The sequence below is a fragment of the Kwoniella europaea genome, chromosome 1 (assembly GCF_036810445.1).
Source record: "Kwoniella europaea PYCC6329 chromosome 1, complete sequence".
Classification (NCBI taxonomy): Eukaryota; Fungi; Basidiomycota; class Tremellomycetes; order Tremellales; family Cryptococcaceae; genus Kwoniella; species Kwoniella europaea.
In genome coordinates, this window is record NC_089487.1 from 1,670,193 (window position 1) to 1,695,880 (window position 25,688).

The 25,688-nt window shown below is 45.6% G+C and overlaps 12 protein-coding genes across 12 annotated transcripts; 7 read left to right on the top strand and 5 right to left on the bottom strand.

The window, feature by feature from the left end:
* Positions 1 to 271: 271 nt before the first annotated feature.
* On the top strand, positions 272 to 2,485 carry V865_000625 (uncharacterized protein; the record flags this gene model as incomplete). The annotated part of the gene is made up of 9 exons (XM_066224455.1): positions 272 to 478; positions 554 to 730; positions 806 to 919; positions 1,003 to 1,202; positions 1,272 to 1,498; positions 1,562 to 1,743; positions 1,810 to 2,084; positions 2,139 to 2,183; positions 2,257 to 2,485. The coding sequence occupies 9 exons, from the start codon at positions 272 to 274 to the stop codon at positions 2,483 to 2,485; spliced, it is 1,656 nt and encodes a 551-aa protein (XP_066080552.1).
* A 185-nt stretch (positions 2,486 to 2,670) lies between these two features.
* V865_000626 (uncharacterized protein) lies at positions 2,671 to 3,849 on the bottom strand (the record flags this gene model as incomplete). The annotated part of the gene is made up of 5 exons (XM_066224456.1): positions 2,671 to 2,691; positions 2,760 to 3,286; positions 3,364 to 3,379; positions 3,443 to 3,592; positions 3,667 to 3,849. The coding sequence occupies 5 exons, from the start codon at positions 3,847 to 3,849 to the stop codon at positions 2,671 to 2,673; spliced, it is 897 nt and encodes a 298-aa protein (XP_066080553.1).
* Positions 3,850 to 4,388: 539 nt separating this feature from the next.
* On the bottom strand, positions 4,389 to 9,577 carry V865_000627 (5'-3' exoribonuclease 1; the record flags this gene model as incomplete). The annotated part of the gene is made up of 14 exons (XM_066224457.1): positions 4,389 to 5,058; positions 5,119 to 5,417; positions 5,479 to 6,848; positions 6,907 to 7,051; positions 7,113 to 7,234; positions 7,296 to 7,901; positions 7,963 to 8,142; positions 8,202 to 8,446; positions 8,523 to 8,832; positions 8,903 to 9,206; positions 9,261 to 9,270; positions 9,331 to 9,443; positions 9,493 to 9,503; positions 9,574 to 9,577. 14 exons carry the CDS (start codon positions 9,575 to 9,577, stop codon positions 4,389 to 4,391), a joined length of 4,389 nt encoding a protein of 1,462 aa, XP_066080554.1.
* A 604-nt stretch (positions 9,578 to 10,181) lies between these two features.
* V865_000628 (uncharacterized protein) lies at positions 10,182 to 11,592 on the top strand (the record flags this gene model as incomplete). The annotated part of the gene is made up of 6 exons (XM_066224458.1): positions 10,182 to 10,201; positions 10,266 to 10,364; positions 10,441 to 10,561; positions 10,640 to 10,795; positions 10,921 to 11,094; positions 11,209 to 11,592. 6 exons carry the CDS (start codon positions 10,182 to 10,184, stop codon positions 11,590 to 11,592), a joined length of 954 nt encoding a protein of 317 aa, XP_066080555.1.
* A 369-nt stretch (positions 11,593 to 11,961) lies between these two features.
* On the bottom strand, positions 11,962 to 12,966 carry V865_000629 (mitochondrial inner membrane protease ATP23; the record flags this gene model as incomplete). The annotated part of the gene is made up of 4 exons (XM_066224459.1): positions 11,962 to 12,099; positions 12,212 to 12,295; positions 12,446 to 12,702; positions 12,768 to 12,966. 4 exons carry the CDS (start codon positions 12,964 to 12,966, stop codon positions 11,962 to 11,964), a joined length of 678 nt encoding a protein of 225 aa, XP_066080556.1.
* A 379-nt stretch (positions 12,967 to 13,345) lies between these two features.
* Positions 13,346 to 15,227, bottom strand: V865_000630 (uncharacterized protein; the record flags this gene model as incomplete). The annotated part of the gene is made up of 7 exons (XM_066224460.1): positions 13,346 to 13,400; positions 13,525 to 13,623; positions 13,694 to 13,941; positions 14,074 to 14,173; positions 14,376 to 14,564; positions 14,688 to 15,088; positions 15,189 to 15,227. 7 exons carry the CDS (start codon positions 15,225 to 15,227, stop codon positions 13,346 to 13,348), a joined length of 1,131 nt encoding a protein of 376 aa, XP_066080557.1.
* Positions 15,228 to 15,704: 477 nt separating this feature from the next.
* Positions 15,705 to 16,653, bottom strand: V865_000631 (uncharacterized protein; the record flags this gene model as incomplete). The annotated part of the gene is made up of 5 exons (XM_066224461.1): positions 15,705 to 15,928; positions 16,029 to 16,079; positions 16,169 to 16,407; positions 16,487 to 16,571; positions 16,632 to 16,653. 5 exons carry the CDS (start codon positions 16,651 to 16,653, stop codon positions 15,705 to 15,707), a joined length of 621 nt encoding a protein of 206 aa, XP_066080558.1.
* Positions 16,654 to 17,114: 461 nt separating this feature from the next.
* On the top strand, positions 17,115 to 19,434 carry V865_000632 (uncharacterized protein; the record flags this gene model as incomplete). Its single annotated transcript, XM_066224462.1, has 8 exons — positions 17,115 to 17,145; positions 17,271 to 17,510; positions 17,610 to 17,829; positions 18,010 to 18,361; positions 18,417 to 18,467; positions 18,531 to 18,917; positions 19,025 to 19,320; positions 19,383 to 19,434. 8 exons carry the CDS (start codon positions 17,115 to 17,117, stop codon positions 19,432 to 19,434), a joined length of 1,629 nt encoding a protein of 542 aa, XP_066080559.1.
* A 416-nt stretch (positions 19,435 to 19,850) lies between these two features.
* Positions 19,851 to 21,027, top strand: V865_000633 (adenylylsulfate kinase; the record flags this gene model as incomplete). Its single annotated transcript, XM_066224463.1, has 6 exons — positions 19,851 to 19,878; positions 19,997 to 20,082; positions 20,149 to 20,244; positions 20,313 to 20,348; positions 20,465 to 20,693; positions 20,891 to 21,027. 6 exons carry the CDS (start codon positions 19,851 to 19,853, stop codon positions 21,025 to 21,027), a joined length of 612 nt encoding a protein of 203 aa, XP_066080560.1.
* Positions 21,028 to 21,508: 481 nt separating this feature from the next.
* On the top strand, positions 21,509 to 22,401 carry V865_000634 (uncharacterized protein; the record flags this gene model as incomplete). The annotated part of the gene is made up of 2 exons (XM_066224464.1): positions 21,509 to 21,634; positions 21,730 to 22,401. The coding sequence occupies 2 exons, from the start codon at positions 21,509 to 21,511 to the stop codon at positions 22,399 to 22,401; spliced, it is 798 nt and encodes a 265-aa protein (XP_066080561.1).
* Positions 22,402 to 23,032: 631 nt separating this feature from the next.
* On the top strand, positions 23,033 to 23,982 carry V865_000635 (uncharacterized protein; the record flags this gene model as incomplete). Its single annotated transcript, XM_066224465.1, has 2 exons — positions 23,033 to 23,763; positions 23,820 to 23,982. 2 exons carry the CDS (start codon positions 23,033 to 23,035, stop codon positions 23,980 to 23,982), a joined length of 894 nt encoding a protein of 297 aa, XP_066080562.1.
* Positions 23,983 to 24,600: 618 nt separating this feature from the next.
* On the top strand, positions 24,601 to 25,533 carry V865_000636 (uncharacterized protein; the record flags this gene model as incomplete). Its single annotated transcript, XM_066224466.1, has 1 exon — positions 24,601 to 25,533. One exon carries the CDS (start codon positions 24,601 to 24,603, stop codon positions 25,531 to 25,533), a length of 933 nt encoding a protein of 310 aa, XP_066080563.1.
* Between the last annotated feature and the right edge of the window lie 155 nt (positions 25,534 to 25,688).

The window sequence follows — 25,688 nt, forward strand, 5'->3', positions numbered from 1 at the left end:
AGAAAGGAAGAGCATCTTCGTGATCCACTTTGAAGTGAGATTGGGCTGTACGAATAAGCTGATGTGAGGGATCCGAAGCCCCCACTTCTGATCTTTGTATACTATATGTGTATTGATCCATATTCGGACCGAATGGATAGTAAGCAAGCTTCTTGAGTTTACCAGACATATTTGGAAAATTACTCAGTCATATAGCGTGCTGTAGGAGCCCGAGAATCATCCTGGCTCCTATAGATTTACTGCTCACGCTCTGGTTGTCACGAGACTGAGTATGTCTTCGTCCTCGTCGGCTCCAGCAGTCGAAAGGAAGGAGGACGTCCGGATGGGAACTGAAGATCCGGGAAAGGCAGAAAACATGCCACTTCAACATGAGAATGAGGAAAATATGGCACAGCAGAGTGAATTGGACACGAGAAAGCTAGCTGTCATCCGGAAGATCATCTTAGCAGGGGTGATGACGTCGACCACGTTTATAGCCGTGAGTACAGCTTCCCTTAGGAGGTACATATAGATAATACTATCTATCGTCATACTCACCAAGCGGTACGTCCAGTCAGCGACCATAGCAAGCTCCTTACTGATCATTCCGGCGTCATCCACCGATCTGGTAATAACCGAATTACAAGCTCAATGGGTGGATTCGTCTTTCATCCTAAGATCAGGGATATTCATGCTGATATGCAAGGAATACCATACAGATCAGCTCGTCTTATTCACTTGCCAATGGATGGTGAGTCAAGCTCAGACTTTACCCCATATATGACTAGGAAAAATCCTGCCAACTGATTTGCGATATCTGCTCCAGCGGTCTACTACAGTATTCTTCGGTAGACTCGCCGATTTGTACGGACGAAAGTACCTCTACCTCCTTGGCATGGGTCTGTACACCATCTTCAGCATAATATCCGGCTTCGTCAGAGTAGGTTGGTGTCCACCTCTTTGCTGCCAGATATTCTTCTTTAACTGACTCTAAATGAACTTTTGCTTGTGTATTTACTGTAGCAAAGTACTGCCTTGTGTGTCATCCGAGCTCTTACAGGTCTCTCCCTATCGATCGCCTTACCAGCTGCATTCGGTATCGTAGGAGTAACATTTCATTCTGAGCCCTCACGTACGATCGCTTTTGCCTCTTTGGCTTTGGGTTATCCGGTAGGTGCAGGTGCAGGTCAAGTCATAGCTGGGTCGATAGCTGGTACAGGCATGTAGGTGCTCATTTCTTTCTTTTGATCTACGGTCTAACTTGTTAAGCTCATTGCTTTGATGAGTTATAGCAAATCATGGCAATACCTATTCTTCATCTTATCTGGACTAGCTGCCTTCCCATGTCTGACAGGCATGTTCATCATTCCTCCTGAACCCACGAGGGCTACTTCGACTTCGACTTCGGACGGAAAGCATTTCGATTATCTTGGAGCTGGATTGATCACTTCTTCCCTGGCATTATTTGGGTTCGGGTTGACGCAAAGCGGTCTCATCGATGGAGGCTGGAGTGTACCATGTAAGCGTCATCCCCTCTTTGCACCTCTCTGCGCTGAATGTTGTAACAATGTACATGCTTCAGATATTGGGATATGCGTTGGTATCTCGATAGTGCTTTTAACACTCTTCTTATACTGGCAGAGACAAATTGACAACAAGCACCCTTCGATCGCTCCTATGTCGAATCTAGGCATATTCTCAAGACAGGAGTACAAAGTCGCAGCTGTACTTTATATAACATTCACAGCATATATATCAATAGCAGTGAGCATCTGTCATCACACTTTCTCGAGTTAAAGTAGATTGTGCTGACGAGACATGCTGATGCAGGGATGGATGTACCTAACGACCATATACTTCCAAACTCTTCTACATGAATCTCCCTTACTCATTGCTCTGCACGTCCTCCCAGCACCCATCATAGGAATATTGGCATGCTTGCTAGTACCCCTCCTAGCACCTAGAGTACCAGCTTCATACCTTCTCGTCGTAGGTGGATGCTGTACCGCCATCGCGCATTTATTGTTCGCGGTGGCACCATTGAGAAGGAGTTGGTGGGTGAATGGGTTTTTGAGTAATTTGTTCAATCCTTTTGGAGCGGATTTGTGAGTGATCACCACTCTCCTTCAGAGACATGGCTGAGATTTTTGCGAGGTTAGTACAGTAGGAATTGGATCTATCCTTCTTACCAATCTAGTCAAAGAGTGAGTTCAGTATCAATCAAGTAAATTCTGCTTTGTGTCTTATTGAGAACAATCCAATTGACGCTTGGTACAGCGACGAACAATCAATAGTGGGGGCATCATTGCAGACATCCATTCAACTATCCTCAACCCTCGGCGTATGTCTTTGCAGTCTCACACAGAAACTCGTCATGGGCAACACTGAATCAGTGGAGAAAGGTTTACGAGTGGCTTTTTGGTTGATGGCTGGGATCAGTTGGAGTTCATCTTTGATTGCTTATATAACTATGAGAAAAGTCGGTCTAGCTCAGGATATCAGATAGTCTTGAGGCCTCAAAAACATCTTGGGAAGAGCAAATGCGAATGGAGATGATTGTGGTTTGTTTTTGGAGAAGCAATTCGAATGCCGGAGATAGCGCGAGGTGGATGCAATTTCATGTTTTTGCACAAGAGACCTCCAGCACTGGCAAATATACAATTCGGGAAAGATGAGAGAGGTTATGATTGATCAAGCAGCCAATCGAGTGAGCTAAGATTTTTCAAACTGAACAGTGTGTGAGAGATCGATGCAATCATAGGACGCGAAACTGAACTCACTAATGTAGAACTCGAGCTTGCTATCGAACACGAATCAGCTTCGTCACCAATCCCAGCAGACCCGTCCGAAGCTCCGTTTGCGTGGATCAGTGATGACCTGTCGGAGCTCGACCTTTCTTCCGGATTGTCAAGCTCCGAATGCTGGTCGATTTGAGAAGGAGTTCGTTCCTCATGTGCAGATGTACATCCAGATTTCACTTGATCATGATCCACCGCATGTACAGATTGTTTATCGTTGACAGCCGGAAAATCGTATGCAGGTATGAACAGGTTTTCTTGTTTGCCGAACCGTTCAGCCATATCTCTAAACTCTTTTGCGTAGCCGACCTCGTACTCAAGCTTGAGTAGTTGCTCTGTAGCAATCAAGAATAGAGAAGTAAGCTGTTGAGGTGGGGTTTGTCGCCAGACACGATAGGGCGAAAGCCGCAGATCGTGCTTATTGAATAGACCGGGCGGTCTCCATACAACAGGCACGAAGTGACTTCGTTCACATTCGTAAAGGATAGTTAGGACTAGATTCAGCTCCACTGTGCAGTTTCAGAAATCACCCTACTATGTCAGTCGATCTATCGTCTGTCACGAAACAGAAAGTAAATAACCTCACCGAATGAGCCATTCCACTGATCCAGATATCATAGACAATCGAATTAGCTAGCTGTGCAATCTCAGACACGCAGACTCACTTCTCTCTTACCAACCATTAGTCTATCGATCTCTACACCCCAAGTTGGATCTTTCAAGATCTTCTGATGCAACTCAAGTATAAGGCAGTGATGGAAATGAGAACCATTGAGACCATACGACCAAGCCTTGCAAAGATCCAGACGCGAGTACTGATGCGAACCAATCGCAGTCTCAGCTCCTGGTGCAGCTTGGCTCTGGCCTCCTCGGTAGCAATCATACTCACAGCTCTTCCATGTGCATAAAATTCTGTAAAGTAGATTGGGACCCGTTGCTTTGCGACTTTCAGATAAGAACAAGCCGCATTCTTATGAAGGTCACCGCGGTAGTATGCCTCTGATGGCTCTATGGTCTCCTTCAAGAATCGCCATCCGGTCAAGGTAGTGTTCTCCCACGTATCTGGGTTCATGGTGTCCGAGCAGTTCGAGATTTGAGTGATAATTTGAACCGATATCATCTCATGTAGAGTGTTGTGATGGCAAGAAGTGTGATTATAGTCAATCATGTATGATGGTAAGGCGTACGTAGATTACAGCGTCATAAGTTGCCGCTAGGCATATGCGTACTCCAGAGACTGATAATTTTCATCCTTCGATGAAGTAACGTGGGTGTGACCTATGCGTTCGGTTTCACCTTGCGCCACCAATCCTCTCACTTTCTCTCTTGCCGTTTCTCTCTCAGCCGTCCGGTCTTCGCCTCGTTCCCCGTTCTTCGCATATACCTCTCATCGTTCAGCTTACCATTACCTTCGAAGCCCAAAGAGCACCATAGCCGGAGTCGGCTACTCGACCACGATCTGTAGGATAGCAAAGGAGGAAAGAAAGATGTTTCATGATGATACTTATGGGTTAAATACAAATATGATTCTGTCACCTCGTACTGTTATAGATATGTATAATCATTGATGGTATCGACTTCACATATTCTCTTGATATCCTAGTTCAAAGTCTAGGTGTTGACAGGTGCTCCGCCCCTTGATCCTCCTCTATTCCCACCCCTTCCCCTTCCTCTTCCATCTCCTCTTCCTCTAAATCCACCTCCACCTCGTCCTCTCCCTCTTCCCGCTCCACCATTAACATGCGATGCATGACCATTCTGTTGAGTTTCAGGTTGAATAGCCTCGTACTTCGGTTGAGGTCGACCTTGGGGTAGTGGTACAGGTAGAGCGACATTCGCCTGAGCCTTGGGACTTCTGACGATCTGTGGTGGTTGCGGATGAGCAGGTCCAGGTCTATGAGCAATATGCTTGGCACCGAGGGCATTTGCTAATTTCTCGCCGTGACTCTGTTGTCCACCTTGCACTTGTGCAGGTGGTTTGATACCTCTAGCCGCATTACCGTAACTCTGATTCCCATTGACGTTCTGTGGTGGAGCTCTATTGGGGTTTTTCATGATCGTATGAGCTTGTTGTGGGTGTTGGTTGAAGGTCTTTCTTCCAGGAGCGGAAGGTTGATAGTTCTGCATTTGCAATACAGGTCGGGGTCCCAATTGAGGTTTGAAGGCTGCGTGTTGACCAACGGCTCTGTCTTCCTGATCAGTACCGCCTACAGCGAATTGTGGTCGGGTAAGGTTCAAGCATGAAGTGAATGGAACAGTTGATCCTCGATATTCGGAACATCTAATGGGAAAACAATAATCAGTTATAGGCCTTCGAATTGGATGTAGGCTGTCAACTGACCTTCCCTGCAATGTCTCACCACCCATGAATGGCACATCCCACACCACATCGATGTCCCTTGATCCCAAACCTACAACAACACCTTTCATAGCTAGAGGAACACCTCCCGCAGCAGCATCCTGGACCATAATCACTCGATCACCGACAGCGAAAGTTTGCCCTTGGAGTCGGTAGATGGCATGAGCAGGCTTGAGAACAGCTTGCCGAGGAATAGCCTTAACTACAGCTCGCTTGATCATGTTGGGTGATTTCATATTTCGATATTGGTCAGCGAGCTTCTCGATCATCGCGACAGATTCCTGAAATTGGGGAAATGATCGTAAGCACATACGCCCGATCGGTTCGAACGAAGCGACGTACCTTTTCAAGTTGTTCAGCAAACAAGGAAACAGTATCTGGATCCAGTAAATCTCTCTCTTTCAACCATTTCCTCATAGCTTTTATAACGCTATCGGGATCATCGGCGGTAGGACAGAGTTCAGCGGAAGTGACCAAATCTCCACCTCTACTATCGAGATTAGCGAAAGGTTCAGGGAAAGCTTCCTTGTACTCTTGCAAAATCTGCGCGGTCTTTTCAGAGTATTCCCATCCTCTATCGTTCTTTCTGGAAAATCCTAAAACTTTCAATCCCTTGGATTCGAACTTGAGTGCAAGACCGATGTTGGATTTAGATCCATCTTCAAGCAAGACTAGAAGAGTTGAGGTGATTCTTGAAAGACCCAAGGGTGGGATATTAAGTCGTCGAGCAAGAACTGGAGAAGGATAATAAGTTCCTGCTGGTCGATGAGCGACGAGTTTCGAAAAATTGAGATTTTCTTGCTTCTCCGATGGGAAGTAGGCCAGAGCTACGTCGAGGGTCGTATCGGTGGTCTTGATCACTTGAGCAGCCGTACCATAGCCCATTTGACCTAGGAAAATAACTTTTTCACCATCAGGGAACTCTTGAGACATCGGGGGAGCAGCTTGTTCAAGATATCGCTCGTCTTCAAACGTGACTTGGTTAACGGCCAATTGATAAGCTTGAGTGATCTCCTTTTCGGGTCCTTCGTAATCTTTGACTAAAGCACCGGTGTCAAGTCGTTTCATGCCTTTCAGAGGTCTGACGTGAAGGACAACGTCGATGTTACCAGTGATGATACCGAACCTCTTCGAGTTGTGATGTTCGATATGATCCGCTGACTTCTTCCATGCTATGGCTTGGAAAGGATTGAAAGGCGTGCTGACCACTTTAGCGGTCTTACCCATCTTTTGGAGTTCGTACTTGAACATATCGTCCGACACGGCGACCACGATACCTTCGTGCAAATATGGCCATGAATGGAACGTCCTTTGACCAATCATGCGTTTGGCGATGTCACCGGTGTTAGGTCGATCATGCTTCGCAGTGATTGTGATGATCATTGATTGGTTTCGAGAATCAGATTGGAAGACATTGACACCGTGATAACCTAATGTACCTTGATGAGGTAGGGTTTGTAGCGAAGGGAATCCAGCCAAAGCTTTGGCTCCGAGATGGACACCATCAAGAAGACCAAGAATGAGCTCGATACCATCTCCCAGGGTTGGCAGATGGAAGGGACTAGATCGACATTGAGCTTTGGCGAGATCGGGGAAGTAACCAGGTGCGGAGGATGGGTAAGAAGCTTCTTGATCGGCATCGTACTCGAACTGCGTAGCGACGTAATTCTGGTTACGAGACTTCTCCTCAGATGTCAATCGTTGATCTCGAGCTGATTGCCGTAGTCAGCAGATAATCAACAGTTAAAATGGTAGGTGAAACGGACTTACCAGCCATAGCTCTGAGTAGTCGTTCCTCGTCAATGAAGGGGATCTTGATGACTGCTTCCCAATCCTGCTTCTTCCCATTCATATCAAGAGCGAAATCACGAGGATAGAAATCAATGATCGGGGAAGTTTCCTCATACATCAGATCCTACATTGCGTGTGTCAGCCTCCTGGGATAGAGTGCGGTAATGAGCTGATCTTTAACTCACTCTATAAGCGGGAGGGACATGCTCTTTCGATTCTTCAGGTAATACACCCATCAACTGTTGAAACGGTGTGAACGGTTTACCAAGGTTAAAATCGAATTTGAAATCGGGGATACCCTTGAGGTCTAAATAAGTTCTTTTCAATCAGCTACATTTCTTGAGGCATATAGGGAAAAAGGAGCTTACCAGTGATTCTAGGCGCATAATGATAATTGTAGAACCATCCCCAACTCGCTACACCCTTATAGTAGTAGTTCAGAATCCACTGAAGTCCTTCTATATATCTAAACACGATGGCATGCATTTCTTCAGGCTTGTTGAAGTCAATCTCAAGCTTCTCCTTGTAATATCTTTTCTTCCAATCGTCTAAATTCTCCTTGAGCTTCTCTTCGTAAGCTTCTTCGAAATCTTCTACGACATTATCGACAATCTTCGCTTTGTTGTACTTCGCGAATACCCTTTCAATGGCCAAAGCCCCCTCGGAATCTTCATCCTCTTCTTCGGACTCCCACTCTTCGCCATCGGCTTCTTCGTCAGCCACTGCAGAAGCTCCATCTTCAGATATTCCTTCGAGGTTGAATGTCATGACAACGAGATTTTGACCGTAATCATCGACTTCATCCCATGTGGTGGTAAGATGTAAATCATCTCCTAGTTCTTGAACGAACCGTTGATCCCTTGCTGAAAGGTTGTTTACTATTACACATCGGTCGGCAGCAGAGGGTTTGGCTTGGTGCTTGGTGACGAATTGTCTGACTTGATTAAGTATCTTTTGTTGGTCCTTGGTGATGACTACGATCATATGGGTTAGCATCTCATGCACGATGGCGAAAGAACAGAATTTGCGACTTACCCATCTTTCCCTTCTTTCGAGCTTTCTCCATAGCTTCAATTTCTTTGCTTTGTTTGCCCTTATACCAATTTTGGTCGGCGTACTCCTCCTCGAAATTGTCAATCTCAAATTGTGCCAACTTGTCAAGCATAAGTTGAAGTCGCGGCAACGAGATTGTTCCATGTTCATTCAGATATCCGCCTATATCATCAATTAGCTAACGAGGACCGATTGCCAAAGACAGCTGATGAATTGCTCACCAGCAACTGGCAATATCTCCTTATAAATCCCCCAGATTCTCTCTAAAGCACCTTCGTTGATATGTAAATCCGGTAAATGGGGCAAGAAATCGTTTCCGACGAATACAGCCATGAGTATGAAATCATCTATAATTCGTTCAAGATCGTATTTGAATGAAATTTGTGTGGCCAACGATCCGAATTCTAAATCTAGGTATTCTCTCAATAATGATAAATGCAATAGATAGAAATTGGTATTTGCGAGTCTACAACATCACGACTAGCGTCAGCTCACGCCATACCACGTATGAGTGGGGTAAGAAGAGGTTGAAGGGGACATACCCAGTAGTTTTCTTAGTTTTCCTACCAAAAGTAACTTCTTCTCTTAATAGGCAGAAATGAGGATCATGACTTAATAAACCTAACATGATCAAATCCGCGTCTAACCCATATAAACAATGTCTCGTATTTGGGTTATAATCAGGTTGAGCTTTTGATAATCTTATATATTCTTGAATCTTATGTTCACCTTCTCCGGGGACATCATGTCCACTTAAGATGACTTTTACGTTTCTCCATTCGGCATCCTCTGAAATTCTCTTGGTAACGTAGTATTTAAGGTGATTCGATAATCTCGCCATGAACGGTGTTCCTATATAGCATCGGACAAACATATCAGCTAGATCCGACTGTTATAATTTAAACAACGAGATGTAGCTCACCTGGAGTGATACAGTTCGAATCGAAAGCTTTCTCCTCCGGTAGCTTTTCACCTTTCTTTTCAGCTTCTCTTCTTTTCTCAACTGCATCTTTGGCAGTTCTGAACCTTCTACTTCTCTGTTGGTTCATCTTAGCTCTGGGAGCTACACCATCGATAGCCATGAAAAAGACTTTTTGTGGCTTGATCTTGGTGAACAGATGATCGATATAAGCGAATATCGCCAGGATCATCTGCTCTTCCGTTATTCGAAAATGAGGGTCATTTTCTGATGAAGGTGGATGAGAACAGTTATGGATGATACCGTTCTGTAATGCACGAGTGAGCACAAGCTATGAACTACGATGAGCAAGACAGCTTACCATATCCAAGCTGAGGAGTGAGATATAGCATCAGCTATGCAGTCGAGATGCCAATGAATGACAAACCAACTCACTATAAATTGTCAAACGTCGGAATCGAGTTTGGAGTGATGAGCTGGGAAGTAAGAGGGTATCTCTCCGAGATCCAGCGGAAGAACTGTATGAATAAGGGTGGATGGTCAGCTATCACACGACGATAGACCTGATACATTGGTTCATATGGGAAACTAACCTTTGGAATACCTGCATTGAGTGTAAGTATCAAATTAGCTCAATCCTATGTCGACCCTCGATCTTGCCACCGGCAACTCACCCATGATGAATAATTACAATGATTTCTCCTTGATTACACGATATAAGATAGTAAGGGAGTCAATGATAGCTTGTAGGCTGTGTGTTTGCTTTGATGTGTTGATGAGAACCAAATGTCAGATGTCGAGTCCAATCGATTGATCGATATGAGACGATATAGGTACTGATACAGATCGTTACTTGTTAAGGGTATAGAAATATACAATTGACGAGTAGGAAAGAATGGTATAGGTATCCTGATCCGAAACGAGAACTGCGATGACTACGATTAGAAGAGTAGAGGGAGGCCAAGCGATATGCTTCTTGGAGAAAAGAAACAGAAAGAGGAGGGGATCGATGAGTCTGATCAACGTCGCATGTTGAATCGGGAGGTGTTCAGTGTGAGCGAGTCAACTTCCAAAGGATCACCAAGTGCGTGTTATCGGAATTAGGCGTGCAGGACAGTGCTTGTAGGCACGTGATATATTCCGGTACTTTGAAATGCAATATCCCATGTTGATAACTATGCGACGTAAGGATGAACAATGATGTGACGCATGTTCTTCCTTGCAACATTCGTATACATGCGAGCCGACTCAATTCATCACTGGTAGCAAGCCATCAGCCAAAATGTCAAGATCACCCGAAAAGTAAGCTTTTCTCATCGTGTGTCGGATGATACAAGCTGACGGTCGCACTCGGTCTTCTTCCCAGATACGATAGTCGATCACCCGACGTAGAGATGAGTCCATCTCTATCCCCTTCACGATCGAGGAGACCAGACGCACAGGATGACGAGGAAGCACCCGCAAAGTAAGCGTTACATCTGTTATGCGCTGAAAATATAGCTCTTAGGTTAACATGTCGACATTCCTTTTTTGGTGCACAGACGAATGCGAACGGATCGAAAAGTGGAAGATAAAGCTAGGAACAAGCGATTGTTCGGTAATATATTAGGTACTTTGCAGAAATTCCAGAAGGACGATAAATCATCAAGGACGAGTGAAGCTGTGAGTTGGAGCTTCCCTATTTGAACTGGACTGGTAGGAAGGCGAACATATATGAAAGCTGATCATATGTATGTTTAGGCCAAACGAAGAGAACAAGTATCATCTCGTATAGCAGCCAAACTACGATCAGAAACTACATTACACAACGAGATTGCGGAATCGGAGAGGGAGATCAAGACTTTGAGGATAAATACTGAGAGTGCAGAGTATATTTTGAGGCATAAGGAAGTTGCTGTAAGTTTGGATCTTGTCGCCCCTGTTCCAAGATGCCGGTCCTAGATGGGAAAAACTCCATATGATGTATGGACGATGTATACCCTCCATACTGAAATGTGAATGCTGACATTTTGCATTGACAGTTGAAAGCTAGACACGACTTCCTCAAACCCACTTCCAAATTCCTCTATACATCCTTACCACCTGATGAACCTCTGATATTCGAAACCAACTTATTGAATCCTTCGCCAATACCATTCATAAAAGGACCAAGTAGAGAACCTCCTCATGGAAAGGAACTGGCACCGTTATATTATGTGAGTTTTACACTTTTTCTGTTTCTTCAACTTAGCTCAACACATACTATCACATTCAACTTCATCTACTGTTTCAAGATCATCCGGTCTTACTAACTCATATATTGTCTCTAGTTACCTAAAATCCTCTTACCATCTCAATCATCAGCCCTCAAATCCCGCCAAGCCAACATCTCCGAAATCATATCTGAAGAAATTGACGCCTTGCAAAAAGAGAAAGAGAGAGTATCGAATGAATCGATAAAGAATAAAGAGAGGATCGAAGAGTTGAGTGAAAAGTTGAGAGAATTGAGGAAACAGGTTAAGCCTACCAACAACGATGGGGATAGCGGTAGGGATAGGGATGATTTCGGTAGGACGCCCAGAGAGGAGATGAACCTTGATCGCGAACGAGAAAGAGAACGAGAACGAGAACAGCCAAAAGAGAAGGAAAAGGAGGGAGAAGAAAGAGGAGTGGTGATTAAAGGTGATGAAGGTGATATTGAAGTTGAGTATTAGATGGGTCGAGAATAGATACGATAAGAAGAAAAACGTCAGAAGTAGTCTCATTCCAGAGACGAGATGTCATAATTTCATAATCCCATATTCTATTCATGCGATGTGAGATAGATGATCATACTGGAAGTATCACTCAGGCTGGGCTGACAGAGAAGAGGTCAGGTTGTACGTTGCATGTCATATATTACAAACATTTATTGATGCAGGGTATGATGCCGTCTTGCTCCGGTGCTATCTATTAACTTGATGGGATCTGATCAAACACAATAAGTCCTCAATCTTTGCCTACTAGTAACCTCGAATGAGATTCCCAAATCAGGCCATCATCCTTTTACAACCTCTAATTCTATCGATGAACATCACACCATTCTAATAAACCTCATCAAACGGTCTAGTATCTTTGAAACAACTCTCCCAAACTTCATTGACTGCTTTTTCAGCCATCTCTGGTGATTTGCAAGATGGGTTCGCCAGGACAGATAGGATCGCACGACGTTTGACGCATGCCTGGTTGGTCGAGTGGATATGGAGTATCAGCAACAAGCGTATGAAGTATTGTAGGAATATGATGGTGGGACTTGGAATAGTAACGAGGGGATGTAAGTCACGATCAACCCACCTGATGCTGTTTATTGAAACTGTAAAAACCTCTTTTCACTTCTCTCGTCCATCTACAATCTCCTGATAAGTTTGCGGCTCGTATCTGCATAAGGGAAGGATGGATATCAGTATATCATTCGTGATTTCGTCACTATGATATTGTCCTCTGTGTTTGTCATTGACAGTTCCCTCCTTCTACTTGTTTGGCACACTAGCCATCAAGTGATTGCTGGATGTATTTCCTCGTACTCACCTCAGAACAAGCATGATGTCTCAAATTACCCCAATCAACCTTAAATCTACAATGATCAAAAGCATGTATCAATTCGTGCGATAACGTATCTTCCATGTGTTTCTTGGAGAAAAATCGATTTTGACATAATAATATACCATGATCTGGTGAGAATCCACCAGAACGAGTCTCGGGACATGGATGACACTGGATAGAGGATGAGTCGAATTCGCATCCGGAATGTTTGAGATGGGACAGAAGGAATGTTATCATTGGACCTATCGGTCATCTTATCATCAGCATATAAATTACTCCATACATCGATATGTAAATGTCAACTCACTATTAGTCATCAAATCCTTCTTATACTTCTCACACTTGTCCCAATCCTTTTCCAACGTCCTACGTTCCTTCTCTTCTTCACTCAAACCTAATCCTGTGAAGTTAGATAAAGACATTCGCCATCGTTCGAATGCGGGTGTACGTGATTGCTCGGGGTGCTCGGTTGGGTCTGGTGGAGGAGTGGTGGAGGAGGACGACATCGCGGGTGATCGTATGGACGGAAGCAGGAATGGAGAGAGTACGAGTGATTGAGAAGTCGATATGCAGTCAAGGGATGATGAGCTAGCTAGATATATGGGTCGAGAGAAGTGTAATGTTGATGTAGGTTGATGAGATATAGAGATGAACGAAAAGGTCAAAAAAAGTTTGAAATATGCTCGTTCGGCTAATGAGATTCACCTCGGACAGATATTCGTGGATTTCCATCTTATCTTACACAGACGAGGTGTATCGTCCACGGCAGCATCAAAAGCATATATAAGCCAGAAAAAAAAAACATATGCGACCTCGCAAGGTAGGTGTTCAGGCGCTATGAAGTGTATGCATCCGTATGTACTATGTATTGATATAGTATAAACTCTAATCTTCCCCTTTCCACCTTTTATACACTTCATCGTCCTCCGGTCCGATAAACCTGAGCTTATCACATCAGCATCATCATCATCTAAAAACACATAGACACAAGACATAGAGTAGATCATGTAATCTATCTGAAGGGGACATTCTGGTCTCCAAGAGAGAGAAATCGTTCAACTCACTTCCTTACCATCCTATTAAAGGAATTATCATTCTCCCTTATACTCCTGGGCGAGAGTTTCGACAAGTAACCCATAGCCAACGACTCCCAAGCATGGTATCTACGTTATAATCAATCAATCAGCCCTCTTCCTGATTGCCCAGGTGGTTTTGGACCAGACGATGACTCACGCATACTGCCCAGTCTTATCAAAATCGAATTCCCCTTCCTCATGTACTTTCTGAACCTCCTCACCATGCCACATAGGCCAGAAGAACGCTCTCTCACTCAATACCTGGATCTCCTCCGGATGCGCTCTAGCAAGTTCCCATGGTTTCACGACCGAGTGATGAGCCCACACACCACCGTCGAAGGTCTCGTATGAGGCCAGCCAGCGGTCGATGAATGGTGATTGAGGGGTGGATATTATTATGGCATTCTATGAGAGAGCAGTCAGTCAGAGTGGTATTAGCGAAGTACTACAGTACTACAGTATTGTATGATAACAATGCTATCGTATTTGCAGAGATCACGAAGATTGGGCAAATCTTCCTGTGATTCTTCCACTTACACATAACCCCTCTGGATCCAAAGCTGATCGTCTGGAATCAGGCGAAGCTTCCATACCGAGCGTTGTAGGGAAGTACAGCAGATCGTCGAATGGTTTGATACTGTGATAGAATCGAGCGAATTAGCATTAGGTCTAACTACATGGGAATCGATTTGTCTCCATCATCTCGATAGGATACTCCACGTCGCAAGTCTCGTGATCGCGACTCCTTATCCCTGCTTTGACAATCTGCAACTTGGTGTCTTTGATTCTCATGCAAAATCCGCCTCTCTACGTCCTGAGTACTGTCTCGATTCACTCACACATAGATATCTATATCCAGATAGATCCCACCCGAGTACTTCATAGCCAACAGCCTCAAAACATCCGCCTTATGCGCAAAGTGATTTAAGGGTTTACCGTATATCTGATCGGGCACTTCTGTACGTATGAGCGTCAGATGAGGCGAAATGAGATCCCACCATGGTCCGGTAGGTAGGTGTTTGTAGTGGCTAGCGATGTCATGGGAAGAGTTTTGACAAATTAGCTACGACTTGATGCTCTGTCCTCCAAAGTGGACCACTTTCTCAATATACGACGAACTTCCTCATCATGAAGCCCCAGCTCCCACTCACAAATACATGTTTTCCGGCTTCAAGTTGATCAAAGCACTCCTCATCGCCAAATAAGCATAATACGGTAATTCCTCTCCCCTCTCACCATCTTTAACGTCCTTCAGACCATATACATAGTGCACCGAATTGGGAATGACCATCTTTGGGTTTTTGGGAGGTAATGGATCAGGTAAATAGTCGGGTTTATTTATTGGTGGAGGAGGAAGGAATAACGATGGATCAACTACGAATGGTGAAGAGGATAGTGCATATTGTTTTGATGAGAGAGGAGAAGATGAATGATAAGGTCTGTAAGGTGGGGTGGGACGTATTTGGTTATAGAGTATGAATAAGCCGAAGAAGAGGAGGAGGGTAGGGAAGAGGGGTAGTTGAAGGATATGATGTCGAGTTAGAGGGATGGACTAGATTGTCAGAAGAAGGAGGAAAACAACAATCAGCATTAAGTACGTCTACAAAGACACGGGTTTGCATCTTGCTGCTCGCTATATATTGATCACTCACGATGGCCTTACCACCCCTCATCCAGAGTGGTAACACCATTTTTAAGGACTTCAGGACCTTCCCCTCTCGATAATCCGTAGTCGTAAGTGATAATAAGCTCCCCCTTCGAGTTTCGTTGGAATCCTTCTGTATCTTTCGCTCTGAGATGATGTAGCTGGGTTGAGCGAGTCCGTATGATCGTATTCGATCTTTTATGTCTGATAAGTTATGATATGCAAGCAGAATGAGAAAGACAACATACAACAAACCCATCAGTTAGCTGTGTTTACAAGTTTAACACGAGCTACGATCACCTACATCTCGGCTCGGCGACTTCCGAACCATCAATCATCATCATTATCCAACGATGACAACGGAATCCACAGCATTCGTAAAGTGCATTCAGATGCATACAAAGATAACAAATACCATCCTCATCTACTCTCCATGACTTCTCACGTCTCGCCTAAGCTATCAGATCAACGAACACATGAAAGATAAGTCTAGCATTGCTGTAGCCCTCCCTACCCAACCACATTACTCCTCTCCTACCCACCTCTCAGCGATCTCGCCGATATAAGGCAACCAATACCTACTTAACCCTTCCTGAGCATCTTTCCAGGCTCTGAAAGCGACGTAAAGCGTTCCTCCGACCGCAGCCAGTATGTATATTATACGGAGGAATGTAGGAAGAACGATGATGAGTTTGAAGACTAGGAAGAGAATTAGGAGCGGGGTGGTGAATAGCGCTGATTGGTAGGCTATGTCGATGATCATTAGAATCAGTATACAATTCATCACAGAGCAGGAATTTGTCTTAGGTCCCTTCATTTTTGTAGCTAGGGTATAGTGCACACTTACCATGGAATCTGACATAATCATTCTGAGTTTCCAATATCAAGAATAACAAGGCTATTTTGAAGCATGCATGTCATATTAGCGACATTTGCTTCTTCATTACCTTTTCCTGTTATCCATCTACTTTCGTAGATTGTACTTACCGGTCACAGGACCTCCCAAGTACGCCGCAGCAGCCATGAAATCGACTCTCCACCCGAACCTACTTTCCCACGCATTGGCTCTATCTCCTTCACCGAACGCTCCGTTTCCCATTCCAGATCCAGAGCCATTGAGTAACCCTGCTGCCTCGGGGTCATTGGAATATGCCTGAGCTTGAGAGGTTGGGTCGGAGATGGATCCGCCAGATTGATATGAATTGGTAGCGTAAGATGATTGGTCTCTACCAGGACAATATACGAATGAGTAAGTATATCAGATTGAGTCGATATTTGTTATGGCGACGAATGGGATATACTCACCTGGTGAACCAGGGTCTCTTGGATTTACTTTTCTTGGTTGATGATTCGGGTGGGTCGGTCGAAGGGACGTCAGGAGGAGGTTGGTCTGTTTGAATCAGGTATGGTCAGCTGCGGGAACATCGCTAGGTACGCAGTGAATACTCACATGGCGAGAAATTGACGGACATGGTGTTGAATCGCACTCTACTGAGCTATGTGTAGCTGTGATCTCTCGAGGTGTATGTACCAACAAATACTATCCCTGCTGTTCACTCATCATGCATGTGCTTCAGTTGTAGCATTATATGATCACACCCGGTTATCTGACTTATGATATGGCGTAGGATATGATTATTTCGACCATCATTTTATTGAATTTCTCCCATCTCATCCCATGCTGTGTAACGTCACCGTCATCATCACCACCAGCAACATCATCAACATCACCGAGCTCATCTTGGTGAATTCACTTCACACCGCATTCCTGTTATGATAGCAATCACACCGATGATTTGAGGGTATATAATCATCCAATACAACATATAAGAATCCAAGAGCTACAACTGGATCGTCGTCCTTCGAATACGTGGTCATACACTGCTGAATCATCACCCGAAGACAAGAGAGAATATAGGAGAGATCAGTCAAGATGAACGCGGCTTTAATGGCCCAGATCCAACGTGAGTCAATTGATCACACCGCCTTGGCCGAGAAGACCTCTACAATAAGGTCCGAATGGATCCTTCTTACGAATATATCATTAGCCGCATCTGCTGACCAATTATCTTGAATCTTCGGTCGACAGAGGGCAAGGGCCTGAAGAAGACACAGACAAACGATAGATCAGCACCTACCGTGGTTGGTGGTGGATCTTCAGGCGGTGGCGGTGGTGGGGGCGGGGGAGGTGGTGGAGGAGGAGGTAGAAACGTATCTTCGTCGGGTGCAGGAGGGGCAGTCAGTGGATCAGATGGACCTGCCCAACAATTAGCAGGACTGTTTGCTGGTGGGATGCCAACGTTGAAGAAAGCTGGCGATAGGGCTACATGTGAGTCACCATATCATGTTACGATCTAAATCCAGCCCAGCTGGCTTGGCTCTGTGTATGAGGTACTTGAGGCTGATAAGCAATCATTGCGTGTTTCAGCCGCAGCTTCAACATTAGCGAAAGCACCTCCAATACCAGGCTTATCGAAAGCACCATCCAAACCCTCCGCTGCACCCCCTCCACCACCTGGTCCTTCACCTGCAGGTAGACATAGTGCCGCACCTCCCCCACCTCCTCCGCCTCCTGGTCCACCAAGTAGGATAGCACCTCCTGCGCCCCCGCCACCCGGTAGGAGTACGCCTGCACCACCTTCGAGAGTGTAAGTGAGATTATTCTGCATACGTCTATAAAGAGCTATTGGAAATCCGTCTAGAAGCGGGGAATTGTAATAGACAAGAGACCTTCAACAGTAGTCCCTTTGATAACCTGGCTACAGCCAGTGGAAACTATCAGTGTTTTATTCAATAGTAAATAAGCTGACTTATCTCGCAACCTATAGCGCCCCGCCAGCTCCACCTCCTCCACCTCCACCTACCTCAGCACCACCCAGAGCACCCCCTGCACCCCCTGCACCACCTCGAGCACCTCCCTTACCCCCATCTGCTCCCTCTCGTACAGCGCCGCCAGCACCACCGCCACCTCCACCTGCTCCTTCAGCTCCTGCTCGATCCGTACCAACGCCACCAGGAAGAAACGTCCCAAATACTCCAGGCAGATCTGCTCCTTCTGCTCCTCCTCCACCACCTCCGCCGCCTCCTGCTTCTGCTCCACCCAGTAGAGGCGCACCGCCTCCTCCGCCCAGACCGAATGGGGCGCCGAGTCTACCAAGTAGACCAAATAGCACAGTAGGGGTAAGCTGTCCAAATTTCTAAGATGGTAGCATAGTCAGCTGATCATAATCAATAGAGGTCCGTCCCACCACCGCCACCTAGACCTGGTAGCTCATCTGGCCCTCCAGTGAGTTGTCGTGACGATGGAGGGTTCTTACCGTGGATTTTTAGCTGATAACAGTGACTGTAGCGCGCACCTCCCCCTCCACCTCGACCTACTGGACCTCCCACTCTACCTTCCAGAACACCAAGTACGTCAACACCATCAAGAGGGTTGCCACCTCCTTTACCACCCACCGGCTCGCTCGCACCACCCACACCACCGCGAAGACCGTCTTCAACTTCCGTTACTCCTCCGACACCTCCCGCGCCCCCTGCGCCGCCTGCAGGAGGTCCAAGGCGATTGCCTCCTCCTCGAGCTCCTCTACCGCCACCTAGGCAGCCTAGTCCCGAGCCGGAACCGGAGTATGAGGAAGAGGAAGAAGCGCCTCCTCCACCTGTTGGAATCAGTCCGGCAAGACACGCTCCTAGTAGGGGTGTACCGCCTCTGCCGCCTGCTTTACCTAGTCCTGCTTCTGTGAGTATAGATTTCACAAGTTTGGTGTGCAACTGTCTGTTGCAGACCATGTCCTTGCCATCTGCAAGAGCGTATCATAAATTATGCTGATTCCATGGAAACCTTAGCGTGCCGTTCCACCCGCACCAGCTCGAGCACCTCCCTCCCCAACTCCAGAAAGGACACGACCCCAACCTGCAGGAACGCATTTCCCTCCCCCACCTCCTCCACCTGGTATATCTCCCGCCGCACGAACCCCCCCTGCTCCGCCTGTACTAAGTAACGGTACTGGAAATGGGTATCAGAACGACGATGACAACGAGGATCAAGGTGGGGTACCTGAACCCCCTGCTGTGGTAGGAAGCTGGACGTTCCCTATGAAAGGGATGTTCCCTGCTCCTAGGCCTTGGACAGGCGGTAAGAAGTGAGTCAATCTCACTGCAAGAATCTGTGACTCATGAGTGCTGATAAATGGGTTGATAATAGGTCGTATGCTAGTGGTAGGAATGGTGGAGCTGGAATAGGATGTACCGATTAAGGGAATTTGACGTACGAGTCTATGCTGAAGGAAGGATTTTTGGACGCTTCTCTGTATTTGCACCTGAGATACATACATACTCGTATGCACATACAATTCTGATATGATTGCGCATGTCGCAATCAATGCATGATCCCCTCAGCACTTGCACCACCTTTCTCCCAATTGCAACGTGGTTATCTAATCTCTGCTTTGGTGTGATGAGATTTGGAATTTTCCCTTTGGTTTTTGGGAATTCAGGAGATGGATGGCGTGATGTGCGTCATTCAGTGACAATTCGTTTTTTTCAATCAGTTCACCTCAAAACATCATAACATTTTCCATCTGTCCTCGCTACTTCCACTACATATTCATACTTGCTAAAGAGCTTCAACACAATACATAGAAGATAGAGTGTATACAGATCATTAGACAAAATGGCTACCAACATTACTTTCCACCCTGGTGTGTGACATACTTCCCTTAACTCAAGCTGATCTCGGTCTTCCGAGGGCCAGAAGCGTTCCGATGAATATCCCTACTTTTCTGTATTTCATGCTAACATCGTTTATCGACTAAATAGGCTCGGTCACTCAAGACGAACGAGATCAATTGTTGAACCAAAAGGGAGCTACTATCTGGTTGACTGGATTAAGTGCATCCGGAAAAGTGAGTATCGGTCATCGTCAAAATTGAACCTTTTGAAAGCTAATCTATCAATTCGCTTTGTTTTAGTCCACGATTGCTACTGCCTTGGAACAACATCTGTTACACAAGAAATTACACGCTTATAGACTGGATGGTGATAACATCAGATTTGGATTGAACAAGGTGGGTCGATTTCTTATTATACTTAGTAATTCAATTATATCAATTGACAAAATCATTATATTCATTAGGATCTTGGATTCGACCAAGCTTCAAGAGTAGAGAACGTAAGTCGAAGCAAACCCCCCTGATGTATCCTCATCACTTCGTACCTCTAATACCTGTGGTATCTCTTATTGCTCCCTCTCTGTTTTGGCCGGCTAATTGACTGTCCATGATGTAGATCCGAAGAATAGGCGAAGTCTCCCTTCTCTTCTCTCTCTCATCCACAATCGCCATAACAGCTTTCATCTCTCCATACATCTCCGACCGAGAGCTCGCCCGAACCTTACACGAGAACCACTCTCCGGCTATCCCTTTCATCGAAGTTTACGTGGATGCTCCTTTAGATGTGGTGGAGCAGAGAGATCCCAAGGGTTTGTACAAGAAGGCTAGGGCTGGTGAAATCAAAGGTGAGTGCAATGAAGTGAATGTAGGCTGTTGTCAAGAGGGTAGAATGGCAGAAGGAGATGAGGTAGTCAGTCACTCGTGGAGGAAAGAACCAATGCGCAATCCACTCGTGTCACTTCAAACGCTCCACGTTCTATGGCTATATCCCACCACGCGTAAGATGTTTCACTTACTGACTATGTTTGTCTCTCTTTCACAGACTTCACTGGTATCTCTGCACCATACGAGGCTCCCGCCAAGCCTGAAATCCACATCAGGACTGACCAAGTCGACGTTGCTGGCGCAGTAGAGATCATCGTCAAGTACCTCGAAGAGAAAGGTTTGATCCCTGCTTAAAATCATGGAGCTGTAACACACTAGATGGGATGCATATTTGTGATCACGGGACAAGATAAGCATCTTCATCTAGAGCGCTGGCAGTGATCGTTTTCAGTCGACACCAACATCCTCATCGTTCAACCGTATGTCGTTGAGGAGGCTGAACATGGCGAACGGATGTCGGAACAGCACGCTGTCTGACATCCTTTGTCATGTGGAAGTCTGGCAGCCATATCATGAGGTCACCATGTCAGAGACAAACTTGTTTCACCAGTCATCTTCCTTTTGTCATTGCCCCTCTTTGGCAGTTGGACACTCTCATGAGTTGAAAGTCAGTCAAGGTCAGTAGTACTAAGCGACTGGCTCAGTGCTCGATGAAAATAATGAGTTATAACCTGACGAAAACATATTCCCGAAGTGAGGTTTTCAAGTGAGTTTGACTTACACTTATACTTACTGCACTGACATCGAGACTATAAAACTACAACTGCACGTCAAGATGGCATCTCCAAGTTTCGAGCCAACCGAGACCCTGACTGCACCAAGCCAGATCACTTATGAGCCATACAACGATACTCTACCTGATCGTCCCACAATTACTGCTCAGTGTACCCTGATAGTGCTCGTAGGGAGATATTAACCCCTGCCACATTATATACCAGTTTTGTCCATCGTACAACACACACCCTTGCGTACTCGGAGTGTGCAGCGGTCTTACAGAGTATATCGAGGGAACTTTCAATTACCTATGGGAATAAATCGAATATTAGGCCTTTTGTCAATTTGAGCAGCAAACAGCTCAACTCCCTTGTAGAGGTTACTGTTTACCTTTTCCAAGAGAAGAATCACGATACTTTACCTGATATCGTTAGGAGTGATGTATGGGGAGGTATAAAAACAATAGACCAGACTGAGATGATCGAATTGCGGGAATTTTTCAACCAGATGAAATCGGATGCTATGAAAGATCCACCTATCAAAAGTTATTTTTGCCCAATACAACAACAACGAGAAGTACTGGCTTCTTATACCAACTCTGGGACGACCACATACAAGACCATCGATGTTGTGACTGATTATGCGATCTGTCAGAATGTTCAAAACCAAGAACCTTTCACCGATGAGAAATTCTCAAATGCTCAAAAGTTTTCTGAGTTGGTCCGAGAACATTATCCCCTGGATGGTAGTTCGAGAGCACCTTTGGTCTGGGACATCGAACGATTAGCTGATCGTGAGGGGTTCAAAGACAAAATTGGTATAAGTGCCATATCGCAGTTTACAGCAAACAAGATCAATATCCTTTATAAGTCAAAACCAAAGTCGAAAACATCATCTTTGATCAATACAGATATTGATATGGAAGAGAGGGTGGATGGTGATTCACTGATTTAGTGGCCAAAAGCACAAGCAAGTAGAGATGAGAGGACAAGTATCGTCGCTCAGTCCTTGACGAGCATAAGCAAGTTAATGTATGTTGCAGAAATCTGGAGAGGATAGGGAGTATGTGAAGTGATGTACTGTACATAAAGTCCATAAGAATGCACCTCGGAGTTCGTTAAGTGCCGATCAGTGGAGAGGTGTGCTACCCGGCGGGTTTTGTACAAATCATCAACGATGATGAGTTATGAAAGATACTCATAGATCAATGTCTTCCAGGCGAAGTTCTTGGCCTGATAGAGTACACTGCCTGTACCAGGAAGCCGAACTCAATCCTCGGGGAGCATCCCTCTAGATTGAAAGGAAGAACTGACGAAAGAGCCCTCTTCGACCTCTCCTTTGGTAGATCCATCGAGCAAGTCAGTTGAAACATGTCACAAGCCGTCACTCTCCCCAACCATTCTGACCTTCTCATGCTCTCATTAGAAATGCGTCCATTCAGGCGGCTCCGTGATCGGCGAGCTTTTCAAATACGTTGTTTGGGTCAGACCTCCAATATCCAGTCATATCGTACTGTAGCGGTTTTGCTACTAGCAACAACTTTCTCTGGCACTCCTGCCGATCACAATATCGATATATCACAAAGATGTCAACTGAGAAAGCCTCGAGCCCGTCCACTCAGACTTCCTACACTCCCTTCAATGATGACCTGCCGGATCGATCCACCATCTACTGCACTGCTTACTACAGCTCTCAGGAGAGCCTAGTGGTTGCTCCATCATGGGGATACAGCAATGCCCTTTATTCGGACGTGGCAGCACATGCTGAATTTGAGTCATTCCTGCAGAAGGTTTGGGACGACACGAACAAAATGTACGGCAAAGACCCTGACAGGCGTATGTTAGCAAATCTATCTCAGGACTCTATAAATGCCGACCTTAAAACGAGATTGGCAATCCTGCAGATGTACGATGAACGATCTCAAAAGATCCAGGAAGGACTTTGGGCTAGTGTTCAAGCACTTGACCCCAGTGAATACAAAGAAGTATCCTCTCTTTTCGAGCACATGGCCAAACATTCCGGAGTGGATGAGAAGAACAATGTCATTGAAAATGCAAAGACTTTTAAAGGCTATCTATGCCCAATACAACAGGAGGTTCCGGTAGGCAGCACTTCTTTCCTGGGCAAATCCACAACGTCGATGAAAACGTTGATCACAGATTATGCAATTTGTCAAAATATACGTTTCACACCCACAGACGATAACCTTCAATGTGTGCAATCTTTCGCAGAACATGTCCGACTTAGATTCCCTCTTGGACAGTCTTCACCTTCAATTGCTCAACTGAGAGATTTGGCCGAGGGCTTCGAGAACATGTTGGAATATATCCTTTCTCCAATTCAACAGCTGAGAAGTGCTGTTTCCTCTACAGGCCAAAAGAGGACACGCAAATTCAAGTCACTTTTCTTTCTGAGGCAAATACAGGTGCCACAGGCATGTTGCTGCTCGATGTGGATCATACAGACATCGATTTCCCTTCTCTTGCTCCTTCTGGGCAGGAATTTGAGGTTAATGCGGATCACAGCTCAGCATAAGACTGAGCTCTCTCATTTAAGGATGATATTCAACGTGGTTGAATAGGCTGGCACGATAATTCTTAGCTTCAAACCCAGCCATATATTTACATATATACCTATACTACAGTAGGGTCTTGTCGTCGATGGAATCCGCTGAAAATTGCTCTTCGACCTGCAATTGCATGAGAAAGTGGTGGTATCTGTGAAACGCAGGAACAGCGAGCGCGCCACAACAGGGCATAAGTCAATGGAACAAGCAAGCTAGATGGGGTGGAAGGACAGCCAATCCTTTGTCAAGAGTGAGATGAAAGTCCGATTTTTTTGTATCCTGTTGCGACGTGTCTGAGATATCTCATAATGTCATACCAGGACGCCGCCTTTGTGGACAAGGTTGGTATTTGCTCCGTGTGGCGAAGCGGAGCACAACAAGCTCAACATGATGATTCTCATACAGGCCAGCTCAAACCGAACAGGTCTTTATATAGTGTTGAATGTTTTCGTTCCCATCTGTTTTCACGATTCCCACATATTATATTGTACAGTCTTTCTCTGCCTTAGTATCAGCTCGAAGTCGGCATCGTTTGTTGTCACTCCCGCATCACTTCATACAATCATCACTCGCTTTTTCCCGAGACCATGACCTCGACCTCTCAGTCAAATCTCACTAGGACCTCACTAATGGGCAGGGATACCTCCGACACCTTTACAACAGAACCTGCTTCGGATGCTACCCCATCAACGGTATTCGTTTGTTTAACGAGAGATCTTCGCAATGCCATAATTACCGATATCAACGCTTCGCACGGTCCCACTCTACGGGAGGATCAAAAAGAAGCATTCAAGCAATACAAGCAGGAGTGCCGAGAGGCATCCCTGTCTCTGGCTAAGGACAAAAGCATGTCGACGTTTTTTCGAACAAGCTCAATCCCGAATATCATCCAAACTTTCCAAAGTCGACTGAACACTATCACCCCAAACCCATCTGGATCTCGTGTCATAGTAGTAGACGGCCAAGACATCTCTGAAAGCTGGATCAAATTCGCCAATAGGGTTAAATTGGACAGAGTGTGCGGTCATCTAGTTCTCAGTGTCAAAGATCCAAAAGCTGTATCTGAAGGAACCTCTGCCAAAGGTTGGTTCGGACCTTTCAAAGAAGCTGAGATTACAGGCTGCAAGATAAGGAATGGACTACCATCTGGTCCTCAACGAAAGGGGGCTTACAGAAGACTGCATGACTTCGGATCGAGATACCTAGATCTGAAAAATAGTAACGTATGGCCCAGTGAATCTGTCGCTACAGAGTTATCTAATAGACCCGAACATTTCGCCTGCAGGGTAGTCACCGTTTCTGAAGCTATGTTTAGCTTACCTGGCATGTTTGAGGATGTAGTGTACACCAGGGGTAATGGATATTCTGACCAAGGGAAACGGTCAGACGACCATGCGCCCGCCAGCGAAGATCTGATCGACTTTGAACACGAGACCCCCGCCAATGCAGACAAAACTGGCACCACCGGGCTTCCTTATAACAAGGCTGAATGGAATGAAGAATCTAGGGAGTCATGGTAAAGGTGTAGATTTCGGTTGATCTCGCTCAGTACAGTAGTGGGCGACGAGGTTTAGAGCGGCGTCAGGCTCCAAACCATAGGCAACATAGCTGACTCAAAAAACACCCACGAATACATTATCCTCCTTGTTGGTTCCAGGTTCCTGTCGTTATCATT